This window comes from Microtus pennsylvanicus, chromosome 6, assembly GCF_037038515.1.
Source record: "Microtus pennsylvanicus isolate mMicPen1 chromosome 6, mMicPen1.hap1, whole genome shotgun sequence".
NCBI classification, from domain to species: domain Eukaryota; kingdom Metazoa; phylum Chordata; class Mammalia; order Rodentia; family Cricetidae; genus Microtus; species Microtus pennsylvanicus.
Window position 1 is genome coordinate 120,773,059 of NC_134584.1, and position 19,661 is coordinate 120,792,719.

Consider the following 19,661-nt stretch of genomic DNA (forward strand, 5'->3'; position numbering starts at 1 on the left):
GGTAGGGCGCCCCGGGGTCCCCGCGTGCGCGCGCGCGGCCGCCAGCGCCCCTCTCTAGGCGGCCGCGCGCTTGCCGGGGCCCGGAGCGCACGCCGCCGCAGTGCCGCCGCCCGGCCCGGCCGGGATCGGTGCAGCAGCGCGCGCCGCCGCCCGCGGGCCCCGCCGCCCGGGCCTGAGCCGCGCCCCGCGCCCTCCCGCTCCCGGGGCGCGCGGCGAGGGGCCCTGGCGGCGAGGTGGAGCCGCGGGCACCAGCCGCTCCCCCGCCCTGCGCCGCCCCTCCCCCGCCTCCTCCCGGTCCTGTCTCCAGCGGGAGCGCGAGACGCTGGTCAGGCTCCGGCGCAGCTCGAAAATGAACAATCGCCGCGGGCGGACCTAGACGCCGCCGCCGGTCCGCGCGCGGGGTCGCGGGCGTGCTCCGTCCGTCCCCACCCCCCCGAAAAGAGCATCGCAACAAAAAGCCAGCCAGCCAACCAAGACTCCGGTTTGTTGATCGCCTTGTTTTTGGTTTTTTTTTTCTTTCACCGCTTGCGGGATTCGCAAACCGCGTTACATGCATGTCCAGTGGGGGTAGGTTTAATTTTGACGATGGAGGGTCCTACTGCGGAGGCTGGGAGGACGGCAAGGCGCACGGCCATGGCGTCTGCACCGGCCCAAAGGGCCAGGGCGAATACACCGGCTCGTGGAGCCACGGCTTTGAGGTGCTGGGCGTCTACACCTGGCCCAGCGGCAACACGTACCAAGGCACCTGGGCGCAGGGCAAGCGCCACGGCATCGGCCTGGAGAGCAAGGGGAAGTGGGTGTACAAGGGCGAGTGGACGCACGGATTTAAGGGGCGCTACGGTGTGCGGGAGTGCACGGGCAACGGGGCCAAATACGAAGGGACCTGGAGCAACGGACTGCAGGATGGCTACGGCACGGAGACCTACTCTGATGGAGGTAGGTGAGGGCAGCGGGGGCGGGGGAGGAATGGGGACCGTCCCCCTCTTTCTCCCTCTGTTTATCTCCCGGGAAGTTGAGCTTCGCCTTCCAATTGGGCTATGGGCTCCTGGGGCATCTCTTAGGTTCCCAGGAGGCCTCAGCGGGCCCCTGGCCACAGGTTGCCCCACGCTTGATGGGGACAGTGGCCCGTGCCAACCCAAGGGTTGGGGGCTCTCCAGCAGCAGGGCCAGGCCCCTGCAGCAGCAGCTGAGCCAAAGTCTCGGCATATCCTGAGGAGCAGGCCTGAGATGTGCACCTGCCGGAAGGCCAGGCCGGGCCCTCTGCCACCTCTGGGACCCGCTAAGGCAGGAAGGGTCTGAAGATAGACCCTTCCCCTCCCTGTAGTGTTGCCCGCCTGGTGTCCCCAGAGTCAGGCCCCGCTTAGCTTCTTGTTTTCCTGCGGTGCCCAGGGCCTCCCTCAGTCCTAAAGCAACCCAAGCCAATGGAGAGGGAGCGCTGGGAGCGCCGGAGGCGGGGGATGCCAACCAAACCAAACAGCAAGGCAATAAACTTCTAGGTGGTTGGACACAGGCTGTCGAAGCAGGCTGCTGGAGGGAGGGAGGGAGGGAGAAGGCCCATCTGTTTAGCGGGAGCCCAGGAATCTGGCCGTTCAGTGGCTGAATCATTTTCACCTTTAGTTTGGGGATTCGCTCTGCGCCTTCAGTGTAAGATGCCACCACAGTCTGGGTAGAGCCAGTGCTGAAAGCCAGGAAACTGCTAGTGTGGTGATTTCTGTTCCGAAGTCCTGGCTGGCTTGGCAGCCTCCACCTTATCTGAACACTCCCGTGCCCACTCCTCAGCAGTGCTAAGACCTCCGCAATAGTTAGAGGTCCTGGAAATCAGACCCCCAAAGCCGACTCTGCCTGGAGCCCGCCCCCACCCCCTGGCGCTCATCCCAAGAGGCTGTTCTCTTGCCTCCCTCTGGGCCTGGGCGGGTTCGGATTTTTCGGGCATGGATGCCTGGGAAGGGAGTGAGATGCAGCAATGACTTGGGCTTCTGCCGGGGATCCGATGGAGCCTGTGTGTGTTCTTGGTGCCTGAAGCCAGCTCCTGCCTGAAGCCAGCACCTGCTCCCGGACACATCAAGGAGTGATCAGGGCTGGAAAGTAATTATTATTTTGGCTTATGCAACTGAAAGGCAGGGTTCGTTATTACCCGAAGAGGAGGCGGAGTCTGGGCAGTTAATTATATAATGCTCCTGCCTGTCTGCGCCTTGCCCAGCCCTGGTCCCAGGTGGCCTTTTCTGTACTGTTGTTTTCGTGGATTAGGCTGGAGAGTTTCCCTGACCCTGGGGCATTGAGGCCCTCCTGAGGTTCCAGGTGTGTGTGTGTGTGCGCACACGCACGTGTACTCACACAGTCTTGGTTAGGTCCTTGCAGCAGGTGTGGGTGGCCAAAGTGGGTGGTCAAGCAGCCTGGTGTTCCCAGCAGGGATCCTTAACACACAGTTGTGGCCCAGGGCAGTCAACACTCAGGGCTCTGGATAGACTGTTTTGCAAAACTGTCTTCTAGGGGTTTCTGCTCTGGAACAGCTGTCTTGGTACCCTGGGGTGACTGGACCTATCAGAAAGGGAGAATCCCAGAGCACTTGGAGGGGGGGGGGCTGTGCCCAGGCCTGCCCACACCCACATCTATCTCCATTGGCTTAAAGAATTCTTACCTCCCCATCAACAAATGTTTATTGAACACTTACTATGGCCAGATGCTGTAAGCTCTGGGAACTCAGAAGCAGACAAAGCAGGCATGATCTTTCCAAGTGTTCATTTAGGAGGATGGTAGCGATTCTCCATGGGGAGTTGGGAGCAGGCACTGGGTCCTCCAGGGACTCAGAGCCTGGTGGGCTGAGAACATCCCATAGATGACTTCCTGGGGATCTTGGCCCTCTCCTGGGAGCTTTCCAAGCCGTTGGCCTCCTGTAGTATTCGCTGCTCCCAAATCCTCCCTGATCCAGCCTGCTTTGAAGGTGAAGTCAGTAGGTCCAGGGTTGTGTGTGAGCGGAGGTTCAGAGCCTAGCCTTGTAGCAGAGCCCTATAGGTCTGGGACCACGATCCCTTGTTTCTTATGACCCGACCTTGCCCGGGTGGCTCCTTTTGTCCTGCACCCCTCAAGATGATCACAGTTCTTAGCACTTTCCCTGAGTGCATGGCAGGCATGTGGGTTCGGGCTTCAGGGCCAGTTCCCCAACTCTTGGCTGTTGGCAGAGCATGACTGAGCTCAAGCCGGCCCTTCTTGCTCTGGACATTCAGGTACAGGTGTCCAGATCCAATTTTCTGAGCATGATCAGCTTTTTGTTAGGAAGGGGTAATTTTTGGGACATCCCCACCCAGTTTTCCCTGAGGAAATCCTTTTGTGAACTCTGGCTGGGGTGTGATCAACTGCAGGAGAGGGTCAAGGCCTGGGAACCACATCCTCTAACCTGGTGGGCACACGGTCCTCAGTTGAGGATGACTGGTTCTCTTGAATGAATTGTCCCAACTTCAGCACCCCTCGGGCTTTCTACAGAGGTGAGAGTTTGGGGCAGAGGTGAGCAACATAACTCCACAACTTTTGCTCCGCGTCCAAGGCTGACTTGGAGAAGCAGTGATTGCCACGAGCAGAAAATGTACTCTGCCTTCAGCTGCGCTTGGTACAAAATCCGCTTCAACTAGGGACACTTCTGCCAAGTCCTCCTCCGGCTTGCCCTCCCCCAGGCACAGTTAGGCATCGCTCCTGATGTGAGCCCAGGGAGCGACTCCTGAAGTCCATATGAGGCCCCAGGGACAGGGTGGGGGCCACAGGAGGACAAGCTTTTGGGGCATTGGCCACTTGGCCTTGAGTCCTGGTCTTTCCAAGGATCTGCTTTGTGACTCTGGGCAAGTTGCTTAACCTCTCTGAGCTTCTGTCCCTTTGTCTTTGCAAAAGGATAGTACCATGGAGTGGGCGAGGATGAGCTGAGGGTGGAGTCCCAGGCTCTGCTAGGGACAAAGTGGGCATTCATTTTATCTTTCCAGTTCATGTGCAGAGAACCTATCTGTGAACAGCTCCTGGGAGAACAACACAGGCAGGTCTGAGGTCACGGTACAGGTGACAGTCGGAGGTGACAGGAGATATTTACCGTGTCTCTTCCACTTCCCATGTCACACACTGGGCAACAGGGACTCGGAGCCAGGAGCCTTGAGGAGAGCTGGGACTCTAAGTTAGCTTTTATTTGCTTTGCCTTTTTATAAACTCCCTTTGTAAACTGCCGGCTGCCTCTCCTACATCCATGTTTCCCATGCTGGGGGCAGCACCCTGGGTACATGCAGATGCCTGCTCTGGCACCCATCACTGTTATTGCATTGAGACCCTGGGACCTCCTTTCTTTCTGAAGATAAACAAGGCTTCCTCTGGATGCCTTGGACCAAAAAGTCACCCCCCCCATAAACCCTCCCACACTGAGAGATGAGTCATCGTACGCCCCGGCCTCCCCACTCCCCATACAAGCAGGTCCCGTTCACCGGCCCAGATTCCACAGCCCACACACATCACACACACCCACAGTAAGAACTCAGATCCACCCAGGCGCCTGCACGCGCACACACACACACGCGCACAATACACCTGCCACCCTCGGATCTTCCACCCCGTCCCCCAAAGCAGCCACATGTATCTCTTGGCTTTGTTTGCTCTGCCATAGCTGAGGGCTGGGAGTCCCTGCCACCCTGTAAATGTGGAGTTCTCTTGAAAAGGTGGTGCAGCTGCTTTCATTTTAAACATAAGCCTCTGGCATTGCTGCTCCTTGTGAAGAGAAACTGTTATCAGACAACACAAACAGAACCCAGGGCCTTGCTGTGCTGAGTGGACACTGCCGGCGAGCTCTGTCTCCAGCCCCTTTTCACTTTTTTTTTTAAATTTTATTTTGGATAGGGTCTTGCTAAGTTGTTTAGGCTGGCCTTGAACTGGTGATCCTCCAACCTCAGTCTCCTGAGTGCTGGGGATTCCAGGTCCGTGTTACCATGCCTGGCTACGTAAACTACCTTCCATGCTGGACTGTGAGGGAAGCTTTGATCGAAAAACTCTAGACTAAGGGGCCAAAACCAGCCCATCAGCCCATGCACACAGATGTTCTCCCCTGGACTCTGTGTCTCTCTTCACTGCTGAGGCAGGGGGATGGTGACAGGCTCTGTCAGGTGGAAAGAGCAAGAAAGCCGACGACTAGTTCTGTGTTCCAGTTATAGCTGAGAAAGAGGGGTCAGTGAGAAGTTGTTCCCTCCCCGACCCCAGCCCCATCTGCTGGCACTGGGGCCCTGATGTCAGCCTTGAGGGTCAGCATTTCCCTTGAGAGTGGTATCCAAGAGCGCCTAGTGTGGAGTGTCGGGTGACCTGAGGTGTGAGGACCTGGGCTAGAGAGAGGGTGACTCTGGAGGAGGTAGTGCCAGTGTCCCAGATGAGGACACGTCCTCCTCAGCACCCTAGGACTCCACAGTTCTTGGTGTGGCTCCTGGGCTATGCTTGCCCGTGGTCTCTGTAGGAGCCCCTCCCTGCTGGCCACGGAGGAGATGCCACTGGATAAGATTCTGGGCTTTTTTTTGGCATAGTTGTTGTATTTTATTCCTTTTGGGACAGGGGCTTACTGTGTAGCCCAGGCTGGCCCGATGTTCCCTCTGTAGCCCAGGCTGGCCTGATGTTCCCTCTGTAGCCCAGGCTGGCCCGATGTTCCCTCTGTAGCCTAGGCTGGCCTGATGTTCCCTCTGTAGCCTAGGCTGGCCTGATGTTCTCTCTGTAGCCCAGGCTGGCCTGATATTCCCTCTGTAGCCTAGGCTGGCCTGATGTTCACTCTGTAGCCCAGGCTGGCCTCATGTTCACTCTGTAGCCTAGGCTGGCCTGCATCCTTCAGATATCCTTATGCTTCCTCTCTTAAGTAGAGATCCCTTTTTAAAAATGCTTAGTAAGTTTTAAATTTGTCATTATTGTGTGTATGATGTGTGGGTGTGAACCTGCCACGTCGTGTGTGTAGAGGTCAGAGGACAACCTTCTTCTTCAGGCTCACACAGAAAGTGCCTTTCCCCACTTGTCTAGCTCATTGGCCCATTTGTTGTTGTTGAGACAGGGTCTTGTGTAGCCCAAGTTGGCCTTGAACTCTCTATGTACTTGTGGATGACCCTTTAACTTTATTTAGTTTTTCAAGACAGGGTTTCTCTGTAGCTTTGGAACCTGTCTAGGAGCTAGCTCTTGTAGAGCAGGCTGATCTCGAACTCCCAGAGATCCACCTGCCTCTGCCTCCCGAGTGCTGGGATTAAAGGCGTGCGCCACCATCGCCCAGCCGCCCCACTTTTACTTCTTATCATCCAGCCTTGACCTCCTGAGCTGGGATTATAGGTGTGCTTCGCCACACACACGTGTTGTTGGAGATCAAATCCAGGGCTTCTTGTGTGCTCTGCAAGCTCTCTACCAACTGAGCTACATCCCCAGCTCTGGGGTCCATTTTTTTAAAAAAGGATTGATGTGTTGATTTGTTTGGGCCCCTGTGTGCCAAGCTCCATGTGCAGAGGTCAGAGGACAACTTGCAGGACTTGGTTCTCTCTTTTCACCACTGGGGTCCAGCAGAATGGACACAAATCATCAGGCTTATCAGCAGGCGTGTTTGCCCAATGAGCCATCTCTGACCTGGGTTTCAAATTGAGCTGGCTGACGTCTGGGTGGGTGGCTCCTCTGAGATGGACCGAGGATCTTCAGCACCTTGGACAGCGCCCCGGCTCACCTATTGCTGTGGACTCAGAAGTCAAGCAGATGACATTCTGGGGCCAAACCCACTGGGCTCAAGTGTAAATGCTTGGCCCTGAACTCTCCTGTCTGTTGTGTGCCTAGTCGGTGTGTCTACTGGCTGGTCTGTCTTACCCCATGCTACGCCCTGCTCACTTTCTAGTGCTGTTGAGGTGGGTTTGGGTGAAGCTTCAGGAAGGCTGACTGCCCTAAGTGCAGTCCAAGGTTTACGACCCTCTTCGGTTGTCTGCTGGGGTCATGGCATGTGGCCGGTGCGCAGCTGAAGGCAGACGGAGGAATGGTTCTGTCTGGTGGCTGACGAGAGAGCGTCTTGTGCTTTCTCTTTAGATTGGCCTTAATGGATTAATCACCTAGGCCAGTCCTGCCCACCCCCCTGGCCTTGGCCTTTAGCCACGTGCAACCATTTGCATTTGAATCTAATTAAATGCAAAGCAATGTAAGGAGTCAGTTCCTTGGTGCAGCGGCCTCGTCTCAAATGCTCTATGGTTTGTGGAGCAGTGTCTGCTGTGGTGCACAGCAGACAGAGGGACCGTTCCTGTCACTGCAGAAAGGCCTGCAGGATGTGATGGCCTGGCGTGTGCTCCCCTTGCAGGAAGGGGTGTTGCTGGTGGGCACTCCCTTGTGGCCAGGGACTAAATATTGCCAGCATGTGGTGGTCACTCCATGAACTTGAAAATGAAGGTAACGTTTACTTTCCTCATTGTTCCTGATGTCCATTTCCTCTGGACAGCTGGAAAAATCTCCATACGATGTATGTCTGTGGTCAGCCTCCCATTTGGCCTCTTTCTGCTATATCCCTGCCGTAGTATTTTATTACTGGCTTGGACAATCAGCATTTGAGACATTTAATCATGATACTGGCCGAACAGTGAGATTCCCTCATGTCTGGAGATGGTTCTGGACCCCCACTGAGCAAGCACAGACCTTGTAGGGTGCTGGAAAGAGGTGGCCCGTGGCCCTCTCTCTGCCTGCGGGAGAACCACCTCTCGGCTGCTGCCCTCCTCAGATGGAAGCATTTGGGACATCAAGAGGCTGTCACAGAGCAGCTACTGTGTTCAAGAGACAGTGCAGCCACAGGGCCCGCCTTGCAATTGCCTGCGTTTGTTGCCTTGGCCTTACTGTGTGCAGGGCCTGGTTTACAGGAGCAGAGGAGACCAGATAAAAGAAAGAAACAAGAAATAGGGTGACATGGTCTCCTGGAAAAGCAGGCCGTCTGGATACAGATGCAAAAAAAAAAATGTACTATAACTTGGTGTCTGTCCTGCCAGACTTTAGGGATGCTGAGGGCAAGTCCCACAAGCCAGTGTTTCACGTGCATCCTGAAGGAGCAGGGGGGGGGGTCCAGCTGTGTCTGGAAGCTCACCCCAGGTTCCTAGCTTCGTGAGAATCCTCCACTCCATCCTCTACCTCAGTTTCCTAGTCTCTGGGGTGGGGCACTGACTTCATCCTGTGCAGCAGGTGCTGTCTCCCCACTTCCCAGTCTAGGAAGGGCTCTAAGGTGCAAACGCCGTCCTGAGAACTAAGACCTGGTGCTTCCTGCCAGCCAGCAAGGCATGGGCTCCCTCTCTGAGTCTAGGCCAGCATCTGTGACAGGACCATGCAGAAGGAGAGCCTGAACACAGATTGTCAGCCTTCTTGAATTTCTGGGCTGGGATATCACTCAGAAACATAGACATCTTACAGACTCAGGCGAGGCCGGTGCCAGCCCTGGGAGTGCTCTGAGAACCATGGCTTGTCTGGGTCCCTCCCAACCCTGCTGCACACTAGAACCACTCTGTGTGGTCCTGGTGTACCCCTATCTCAGCTGAGTTAGTGTCTGGAGCACTCTGTGGGACACCTGGGCTCACCCAGAAGTGCAGGTGAAGGGGCAGCTGAGCCCTGGGGATGCCCCATGAGTTCCCCAGGTGAGGCTGATTCCTGCCTCTAGAGAAGTCCTGTTGGTCCAGAACACTCCAGCTTACATCAGAACCCTGAGCGTGCATCCCTCTCTGCTGGTGCCCTGGTCTTGTTTCAAGTATTTCAAGGCTGTGGAAACGAGACTCTTAGGGAGTGGCATCCCAGGCTGGTGTTTGAGAAAAACAGATGGACCCCAGGATGGTTGTGGCAGAGGCAAGTGTCAAACTCTGGGTCAGTGCTTCAGGAAGCTGCTCAGGGGCCTCCTTAAATATATGCAAAGTAGACTAGACATTTCGAAGCTCAGTGGTGATGTTGTAGTCTCTGCCGCTCTCTTCAGGTGGCCTTCTCTGTGGCTATGATGGCTAATTTTGATTGGAGAGTTGATTGAACTAGGGCACTGGTGTGTTTGGGAGAGCATTTCTAGAGAGAAATAGCCGTGTTGGAAAGAGACCCTGAATGTAGGAACCATCAACTTGTACTGAATAAAAGGAAAAGGACAGATTAAAGTGAGCCTCCCCCCGCACTGTGAGAAAGCAGCTCCCCTTCCCACTGCCACAGCTGTGACCTCCCTCTTGCAGACCTGTGACCATGTGCACTGCCTCGCCCATAGTGGGACAGAGTTGGCAGTCACAACCTAGAGCTCCCCAAACTGTAATCCAGAATGCATAACTTACATACTGCTCTCTTCAAAGAGATTAGAAAAGTGAGGGCCATGGTGTGTATGTGTGTGACTTATTGAGGTCATGTGGTTGAGGGACAGCAGAACCCAAATGGTGTCCATACTCTCGCCACCATCCCCTAGTTTCCTGACGGAAGGTCATGTGTCAGCCACCCCCTTCCTTTATAGATAAGGGACCAGAGCAGTGAGGAGCTCTGGCTGTGGTCTCAGCTTAGCAGCAGGCTGATCTCTGGTAGGGCTTTGCCCAGTAAGTGCTAAGCCCCTTGACAAAACCACTCACTCTCTGGCAGAAACATAAAGGCCTTTGCAGTCTCGTGGTGTTCTGCGCCCTTCTAGGTGTTCACAGAGCCCCAGAGAGGAATACTGTGCTCACCACAAATGCCTGGACCTGCTCTGCTGGGTCTCCTCTTGCAAAGCAAGGACAAGAACAGGTAGATGGCCAGAGCCAGAAGGGCTCTTCAGGAGAGTAAATCTGAAAGTTGGGGCTGAGGCCATGTGGCAGAGGCAGATTTTGCCACCCATTGCATCTGCTACCTCCACTGGACACCCCACCCCGACTCCCTCTCCACAGCATAGGGTACCCAGCGTCTTTCTTGGGCCTGAACCTGGACCCCAGCTCGGCAGAATGGACTTAAATGTTCCTTGGGGTTGCATTAGCAAACATCTCAGACCTTGACTGCTCAGTCTCCAGGCAGGGAGAGCGGAGCTCCCCCACCCCACTGGGCAAATGTGCAGCTGTTGCTCCAAGAAGCCATGGAAGCGAGGAGGGCTGGGTCAGGGACACAGCCTTTGCCATCTGGGGGATCTGGACAGGCGCTTGTACTATGTGCAGGGTCAGGCAATGGAGACTCTTTACTACGACGGTGCTGAGGTCCCAAGGACCGTCACCCCTCAAGAAGCACCCGTCTCCTGCTCATTGTCCCTGGGAAGGGGAAGTGTTCATTTCAGGAAGAGCCATGACCGGTTTCCACAGAAAGAGTTTCCAACACAGAGGAAGGCCAGGGGAGACCTCCCAAAACTTCTGGGTGGAGCAGCCTCTGAGGCCAGTGTGATGGTTCGGTTTTTTTGTCTGCTCTAACTAGAGTCACCTGACAAGAGGGAACCTTGATTGAGGACTTGCCACCATCAGGTTGTCCTGTGGGCAAGTCTGTGGGCCAGCTTCTTGATTGACGATTGATGTGGGAAAGCCTAACCCACTGGGGGCAGTGCCATCCCTGAGCGGGTGGTCCTGGATGCTATAAAAAGGCAGGCCGAGCAAGTCATGTAGAATAAGCCAGTAAGCAGTGTTCCTCCGTGGGTTCTGCCCTGACTTTCCCTAGTGATAGATGTGGCAAGGAAGTGGGAGCCAAATGAAGCCTTTCCTCCCCGCAAGCTGCTCTTGGTCAGTTATTACCACAGTAACAGAAAGGAAGTCACGGCAGTCGCTATCACAGCCCCATGGGCATGCTCAGAAGCCGGTGTGTTTTGCGCTTTGCACCCGAGAGGGAGAAAATGACATTTTGATAACGTTTTTGGGTGATAACTTTATTGAGATATAATTCACATAAAAGTTCATTCTCTTCCAATGCATGCGTTAGTATTTTGTGTTTTTATTTTGTTTGTTTTTGAGTATATCCATAGTTGGGTTCTCATCACTAGTCTAACTTTTTTACTTCATTTTTGTTTCTGCATGTGCATGAGGGTGCATGTACGTGGTGAAGATTTGGGCTCATTCCTGAAGTGAAGATGTGTTGTAAGGAGCCAATGAAGGACTTGGGCTTTGGGGGGGCAGGTGCTGAGGGAGGCCCTAAGCATTAGGGTCCACTCCACACTGGTGCTGTCTGAAAGACAGGCAGCTTTCTAGGGAGGGGACTGTGGGGACAGGGCTGTGATTGCCTGGAAGCATCTCTCCTTTGTTTTTGCTAGAGAGGGATGGTTGGCATTTGTGGGTGGCACAGTGACCTCATTACCCTGCTCTAGGGGTGACCTTGCCTGCAATTGACACTCTAGAAGGCAGTTCACACCCAGAAAGACGTTGATGGGGGTCAGGGGCGCGGGGGTGGGAGTAGCACAGGCATGTAGGTGGCCAGTTGCTCTCTTGTGCTGATGGCGTTGGGGCCACCTCAGGCCTGTGCTCTGCCTCCCGTCCCCTTGCTGACCCTTCCTCAGCCCGTGTCTGTGTGCTCCGATTTCATAACTGAAAGAAGTTTCCAGAAAGTCCACCTGTCTCCTCTCTTCTTGGCTTGAGTCTGAGCTAAGCTGCCCAGTGAACACTGAAGCCCCCATGCCTGTCAGGCAGCAGCCAGAGAAAACCTCAGTACCCAGAGACCTCTGGGGGACCCAAGAAGGCTGACCTGGGCTTCCTGAGAGCTGGGCTTTCTTCTGCCCTCCCTCATCGAAGCCGCCCTGTCCCTCAGCTTGGATGTCCCTTTCCCTGACTGGTGTCCCTGGGGGCTGCAGGGGCAGATGTAGGGGTACAACCTCTGCTGTCCTCGTCCCCGGGCCTCCTTGGCTGGCCACTCCAGTGTCCGGCAGAGTGGGTGGGAGGCTGATCCCCAACTTCACAGCCAGGGCAGGCCACCTGTGCCGTGCTGTCCAGGGTTGTTTGTGTTCATTGGGACTGGGCATGCCATCTCCATGGAGGACAGTCACAGGCCTGGCTTCAAGTTGAGGCCAGTGAAAAGAGAATGTGATCTCTACCCACTTTGCTTGGTCAGCCCCTGCCCATCCTACCTCTCCTTACAAAAGGCCAGGGCTGGAATCAGAGACCAAGGCTGGCCTTAGCCCCAGCCTCCTCTCTGCATGGGACATGTGGATCCTCTGAGTTGGTTTTGGGTGTTTCGTGGAGGTTTAGGGGTACGGCTGGGCCATACCCCTGGCCTGCAGCACAGCTTTCTGGGAAGTCCTTGTCATGGGTGGTCTCCACAGAGCCCAGAACGGATTGAGTAGTTCTGAGCATAACGATAATAGAACATCCCTGTTTGTTCCCACTTCTAGGCTAGATGGAGGACTTGGATGACCAGCAGAAGGGAGCAGGACCCCTTCACCCCAGGGTCAGGGAAAAGGAAGGCTGTTGCTGCCTCCCCAAATTTGGTGAAGCCCACCAGAGGCCCAGCATTCCTCTGGGTGCAGATGGAGGTTTCCCACTGACCCATGGCCTAGAAGCAAAACAGACACGGAGCCCTTGTCCTTGCAGAGGATTCAGGGTCAGTCTTGGCACCCAGGCGGCAGCTCATAATCGTTTGTAACCCCAGTGCCAGAGGGTCTGACACCCTTTTCTGACTTCAAGAGGCACTAGGTACACCTATGATGCACAGACAGACCTGCAGGAAAAACACCCATGTGCGTAAAATAAATTAATCTAAAAAATAAACTCAACTTTATTGACATAAAATCTACACCATTCATAGTTCACTCATTTAAAACGTGTTGCTTGCTGGGCAGTGGTGGCATCCATCTTTAATCCGTGCACTCGGGAGGCAGGGGCGAGTGGATCACTGTGAGTCTGAGGCCAGCCTGGTCTACAAAGTAAGTTCCAGGACAGCCAGGGCTACACAGAGAAATCCCGCCTCAAAACAAAACAAAACAACAACAAAAAATGAAGCACATGCACCTTGGTGGTTTCTACAGTGTCCTGAAGTCCTAAATCATCAGCACAGGCTGTCTGTCGTCCAGCAGCTTGTCCGTCTCAGGAAGAAACCTGGCACCTAAGGATCATTTCTCTGTTTTTCAATCTCAGCCCCAGAAGGTCACCTGCTCTCAATCCTCTGGATCTGCCCAAGCTGGGGGTGGCTTTGAGCAGCTGGTTTCTGTCACCAACGTTCGTGTGTCCAAGGTCCATGCACATGGTGTCAGAGTGTTGTTTCTTTCCATAGCTGAGTAATATTCTGTTGTCAAGACGGACTGCACTGTTTTTGTCCTTCCTCCAGTGGTGTACGTGTGGGTGGCTTCTGTCTTTGGGCTGTGTGGACATCATCGCTGTGGACCGTCATGGTGAACATTCACATGGAAGATGTGTGCATTTTGCTTTCTTTTCTCCAAGTGTGGTGGTTTACTTGCTGTGACTGTGATGAATTTCTGAGATTAATCAAACTGTATAGCGAAAAAGAAGGCTTGGAGATCCCAGTCCAGATTGGCCTCCATGCCTTTGGGCTTGCGGGAAGGCGCACACCATGGTGGGAATACCATAGTGGACACACAAGAGGAAGGGGCAGGTGGACCCCATTATAGCCTTCAAGGGCACACCTCCCTATAGCTCTCTGCTAGGGATTGGCCCCGGTGGTATCCGATCCAGCCTAGAGGACACTAGACACTAGAGGAAATACTTACCGCGGGGTGACATGAGGCCGAATGTTTGAAGAGCTTCTCCAGTCACATCTCATGTTCTGGAAGCTGAACCTGCCCCAGGACCATGTTTGGCAGAAGCTGTAAGATGATGGGCCGGCTGGGGTTGCCAAGCACGTGGTGCATGGTAGGGAAACCCGTTTTGAGTGCTCAGCTCCGTCCTTCTGGCATAGGCTTCTTCCTGTCCTCCTTCCATGCCCTGCAGCCCAACCCTTGAGGCAGGCCAGCTACCCACTGAGAGTCCCTGGACGTTGGGTGCTGAGAACCACAGCTTGCCGTGTGCATGATGAGCAGAACCAAGGTCACGTCTCCATCCCCAAGGTTCTGAGTTGCCAGCAACCTGCTCTCCATCAGGTAGAGGGAAGTTGGAGAAAGGTGGTAAGGATACAGGGAACATGGAGTCTCTGGGGTCCTTCACAGGGACATACAGAGATGCTGGGGACCTCCCTGGAGACTCACAGAGACCCAAGGAACCTCTGTGGAGACAGAAAGACTTTGGGGACCACTGTGGAGAAACACTGTAATTCTCTAAACCCGAACTGCTGTGAAAGTCACATTAAGTATTTTACTAGGACTATGAAGAGCATCCCCATGCTGCTCCAGTGTGGACAGTGGTCAGCCAAGAGAAGTGTTACTATGAAGTCCACATGCTCAGGCCACTAGGGTGTAGCCTGTCATTCACAAAGCTGACTGCATCAGCTTGTCCTTTCGCAGGCTGAGGTGGACCATGCAGGTAGGTAGCTGCTCAAGCTGCATTGACCCTACGCTGCTCATGGTACCTCTCATTCAGGCAGTGTGGAGATGAAGATGGGGTTGCGTTCACAGCTCCGCTGGACTCTGGGTTTGCTCTTGACCTCTCCTGACTCCATGTTTGTGTTATGCAAACATGATGCATGTGTCCTCCAAAGTGGCCACCTTCTGGTCACCTTCCTGCTTCCTCCATCTGCTGTCTGACTCGTCCCTGGTGGCTGCTTTCCCTCTTGCCAGTCCTGTCTTCTCCTGTCCCTAATCCCGTCTGAGAACGCATGTGCCCACAGCTTATGAAGACTGTGTGTGGTAGACTCAGAGTTCAAGCAAGCCACGCCACCAGGGATGCCACATTCCACAACCTTGCCTCTGTAAGCACGCGGTTGGTGTCAGGTCTTCAACATCCTACCCCAGAAGACGGAGAACCTCGGATTCTCGTCCCCATCCCCTCCCCTGGCCACCACAGCGTTGGAGTACAACTTTAAAGCAGAATCCATACTTGGTGTTTTTCATCCTTGCCACTGCAAGCTGGATTACTGCTGAGCCAAGCAATGTTCCCCAATGTACATTTTCCGTGCACAATTTGAGTTAGCAATCGACTGTTTTTTAATTGTATTGTTTTATTTAAATCATTGGTCAGTTTCCCCCCCACCTTCCAGATGCTCAAGAAGAAAACCTCTCAATGCAGCCCTTCCTCTCACACCTATCAGGTCTCTGTCTGTAACTATGCAAATCCAAGTCTGTTTCCAGGCCGATTCTTCATCTCAGTGCCCTTCCATCATCATCCCCATTTGTTCACCCTGTCTTCCTCTTTCTTAGGTTCTTCCTTTGTTTTGGTGGACCGCATCCTGTAGTAGCTTTCTGAGAAAGGATGCCTAGAAGGTCACGTTTGTGTGTCTCGATCGCTTGATTGACATGTTGGTGTAGACTGCAGATGAAAAATTATTTTTATTCAGAGTCTGTGCCTTGTGGGGGGCTCAGTTTCACATCAGGAAAACCTTGCTGTTGTGCAGTCCTGTGTCATTCTGTCTGTTGGGTAGTGTTTCTTTTGTTTCTCTGTGTAGCCCTGGTTGTTCTAGAATTCCCGATGTAGACCAGGCTAGCCTTGAACTCAAAGATCCGCCTGCTTCTGCCTCCCAAGTGTTGGGATTAAAGGCGTGCGCCACTAGTATACATATCTTGTATGCTCCATTTTTGTGTTTTTCTGGAAACTTCCTGCTGCCATGTCCTTCTGTTCATTCTGCAGGGATATGGGTCCTCAGTCAGCACCTAGGCCCTTCCTGTTCTGGGAGGCTATCATCTCAGTATTTGGTCTTTCCTTTTTGTGCTTTCTTGGGACTTCATTTTAGGGCTTCCTGGATGAAACCTTTGGTGCCTGCCTCAGTGTCCTGCCCACTTCATTTCCACCTTCGTCTCCTGGAAGAGCGTGTGTCCACACAGTTCCATCCCTGGGTTGAAGGGATCAGGTGAACACACTTCTCCAGTAGCCGTCACTCTCCAGAGCCGCGCCAGGCTTTAGAATGGCACTCTGTGGTTGGTGATGACAAGGATGTGGTCATTCTCATGGCCTTTTCTAAGGATCACTTGCCAAAGACCTTGAGAAAACCTTCCTTGTGACTGAGAAATTTAGTTCTGGGGATGTGTCGTAAGGACAAAGTTTGATACTGTGTATGAATATCAGCCCTTATAAATAGGCAATGTGTGGCTGAGTGAGGGTTTAACTCGGTTTGTAGTCTGTGTCTGGTGTGTCCTTTGCACCATAAAATAAATATGAAGTAAGTAAAACAAAAAATAAAGCAAGATCCACAGGTCGGACCCAGTGGTGATTTCTGTGGTAAGAGACACCATGCAATGCATTATTACACTGCCATTATTGACAGTGGGAAGAGGTCCTCTGTGAAGCACAGAAGGTTCTAGAACATGCTGTTACTATGTGCTATGCTAGGCACGGTGTCCCTACCTCCCTGTCCTGCCTTTATGCCTAAGACACTGGGGCATACCTTCTGCGATGGTAGGATCCACCCCATCGGGACCTTGGAGTGTTGTGCTTCTCCTCTCAAACACAAGCTCGACAGGTGACTTCCATCCTCAGGGGCAGCACTACCGTGTCCACAATGGTCACTTGAGAGGCCTGCCTGGCACAGTCCCCTACCGTGACAGTGCCCTGGTACCTTCTTTACTCTGGGTGACATGGATTCAGCCTGCTCCCCAGAATGGTTGGGAAAATCACTTCTTGGCTGAAGCCCACGAGGCACAGCTTGAACCCTCGGTGCCATGCACTCGCTGGCCAAGACAGCTGACACTCCCATCCTCCCAGCTTCCTAGAGCATCCCATTGGCTGCTGTGGGCAGAGGGCTGCCAGGCGGCAGGCTCCCTGTCCTTTATGGATGAGGATGGCTACAGATCAGGTTGGAGGAGGGTGCCCGTCCTGGTCCTCAGACCAATGGCCTCCAACCTTTGTGGCAATGGATTGAAGGGCTGGTCCCCAGATCAGCTGCCTTCCCTGCAGGCCTCTGTCCCAGCCCAGCTTTGAGATCACAATGACCCATGGGGGAACACAGAGAGGTCTGCCCCTGCATCCAGGTGGGGTGGATTCCAGTGTGTTCTCCGTAGGATCCTCTGTGTCCTGTCCCTTCTCCCTGACCCCACCTATGTGACCATCATGGGTAGCTGCATCTCAGGCTCAGCTCTGGAGAAGCCAACCTTGCTATATTGCTGGCCACTTTCTCTTCCTTTCTCCTTTTGTTTTGTTATTTTGTTTGCTTTTGTCAAGGAGTCTCACTCGGTAGTCAGGCTGGCCTTGAATATATGACGATCCTTCTTCTTTAGCCTTCCCAGAACTGGGATTGCAAGCATGAGTCATCATGCCGGACTTTTTCTTTCTGTGTAATACTTGGGGTGGATCCCAGGCCCTCGCATGTGCTAAGTATGTGTTCTGTCACTGGGTTGTGCTGACGGCCACCAGTTATGTTTCACCAAGGACGCCACAGCTCTTGGCAGATTTGTTCAAAGCCCTGAGCATCTGTTACTGCTGAGAGCCCCGCATCAGTAAAAGCTGTGTGCCTGCAGTGTGGGGTTGGTGCCTGGGTAGCTAGGAAGGGACACTCTGGGCCCTTCAGGGACCTGGTACTAGTCTGGGCCAGTGTAGTATGTGGATGGTTGGTTCAAGTGACTGGTGTGTTACTAGTGGCTAGGGAGAAACATGAGCGGGGTTGACCTGGAGGGCTTGGGTTTGACTAGGGAGACACTCTGTGAACTCAGCCTCAGTTAACCCGATCTCCTTAAGTCTGATCTGGCTGGGACCACGTGGCTGGGGGCTGTGAGGGGAGAAAGCAGCTGAGAGTGATGATGGTGCGCACGTGGACCCTGAGTGGGGTCGCCTGGCTCACACCTGACGATGGCATGCATTTATCTCAGAGGTCTGTAAATGAGGAAGGGGTCCTGGGTGATGGGGGGGGGGAGGATAAGGGACCAGAGGAGGCAACTGCTATGGAGTCCCAGTCATGTCACATCTGAAAAGAAAGGTCCTGGCCTGCTGTGTCTTTAGAATACATGAGAGAACCAAGTTTGTGCTGAAATCGTTTGGTTTGACACCTTGTGCCTCAGAATGATACCAGTGTCCGCCTCGGGGCATCTGCTGTCGTGGGCTGGAAGAGCCCCTCCCAGGGTGATGAGCCCTTCTGCTGGGTCTGCAGAGAGGGAAGCTGAAGGGGTCCCAGACCTTGCCTCCAGTCAGACAGTCATAGCAGAGAGAGACAGGAACGGGAGGGGGGTCTGAATGTCCCCTTTGTCCCCTTGTTGTTGTCAGTGCCTTCTTAACATCTTGGGGCTTGGGAGATGGCTCGGTCAGCACAGTGCTTGCCACACAAGTGCAGGGACCTGAGTTCAATCTGAGCACCCATGTAAAAAGCCAGGTGCATGGCACATGCCTGGAACTGCAGCAGTGAGTGGGTGGATCCCTGATGCTTGCTGGCCACCTGAATTGGTGAGCTCCAGGTTTAGTGAGCTCTTGTCTCAAGGAGAAGGTGGAACATCTGGAGAGATGGCTCAGTGGCAGAGAGTGTGCACTGCTCTTCCAGAGGTCGCAAGTTCAGTTCCCATCACCCACTTTAGGTGGCTCACAACCTCCTGTAAGTCCAGTTCCAGGGGATCTGGTGCCCTCTTCTGGCCTCTGCCGGCACTGCGTACATGCAGGAAAACACACATAATTGAAATTAAAAGTTAAACCTTTTAGAACATTTTAGTTAAGATACTTTAACTAAAAATTTTAAGTCTTAACAAAGTGGAGAACAGCCATAGAGGAATACAGCCACCAACAATTTACCTCTGCACAGCTGTGCACACTTGCACAATCCATGAATATGTACACACACACACACACACATATTCTCACATTTTTGTTTTGTTTTTTCTTTTTATTTATTTATTTATTATGTATACAATATTCTGCCTGTATGCCTGAAGGCCAGAAGAGGGCGCCAGACCTCTTTACAGATGGTTGTGAGCCACCATGTGGTTGCTGGGAATTGAACTCGGGACCTTTGGAAGAGCAGGCAATGCTCTTAACCACTGAGCCATCTCTCCAGCCCCTTTGTTTTGTTTTTTCGAGGCAGGATTTCTCTGTGTAACTTTGGTACCCGTCCTGGAGCTAGCTCTTATAGACCAGGCTGGCCTTGAACTCACAGAGATCCACCTGCCTCTGCTTTCCAAGTGCTGGGATTAAAAGCGTGTGCCACCACCACCTGGCCCTTAACCACCCTTTTTTATTTGGAGAAAGAATTTGGCCGTTTTACCCAGATTGGCTCTGAGTTTCTGGGCTCAAATAATCCTCCTGCCTCAGCCTCTGAAGCACATACCGTGGCACCTTTCAGCATGCTGTTTAGTGGTATTAAACGTGCCACCATGTAGTCACTATCTACTCTAGAACTTCTCCATCACCCCAAATGGAAAAATGGCCCCCAGGGAGGGGCATTAGCCATGAACTCCTGTTCCCGCCCCTGGGGCTTTATCCCTATAGATAGAACCAGGAGGATTTGTTCTTTGATGCCTGGCCGCTTTTACTTTCATGGTGCAAAGGTTGTGCCTTGGTATGGTGACATCAATACATCCAACTTTTCTTGGCTAATTTTCCATGTCATGGCTTTGCTACAAGGCTGACCATTATTGACACGGAGTTGTTTTGGACTCCTGTGGCCAGGGCAGTATAGAAGTGGCATCTTTCTGTGCTCCTGGTCCTACTGTGTGTCTGTGGTCTGCTAGTTGTCCCTTCCCCATGCACCTGATGCTCTTCTAGGGTG

The 19,661-nt window shown here is 53.5% G+C and overlaps 1 protein-coding gene across 1 annotated transcript in view; it reads left to right on the top strand.

The window, feature by feature from the left end:
* Positions 1-296: 296 nt before the first annotated feature.
* Positions 297-19,661, top strand: part of Jph3 (junctophilin 3) — a 52,871-nt gene continuing 33,506 nt past the window's right edge. Inside the window, exon 1 of the mRNA XM_075977487.1 lies at positions 297-936. Coding sequence (XP_075833602.1) covers positions 555-936 — 382 coding nt within the window. The 5' untranslated portion in view covers positions 297-554. The remainder of the gene's footprint in view (positions 937-19,661) is intronic.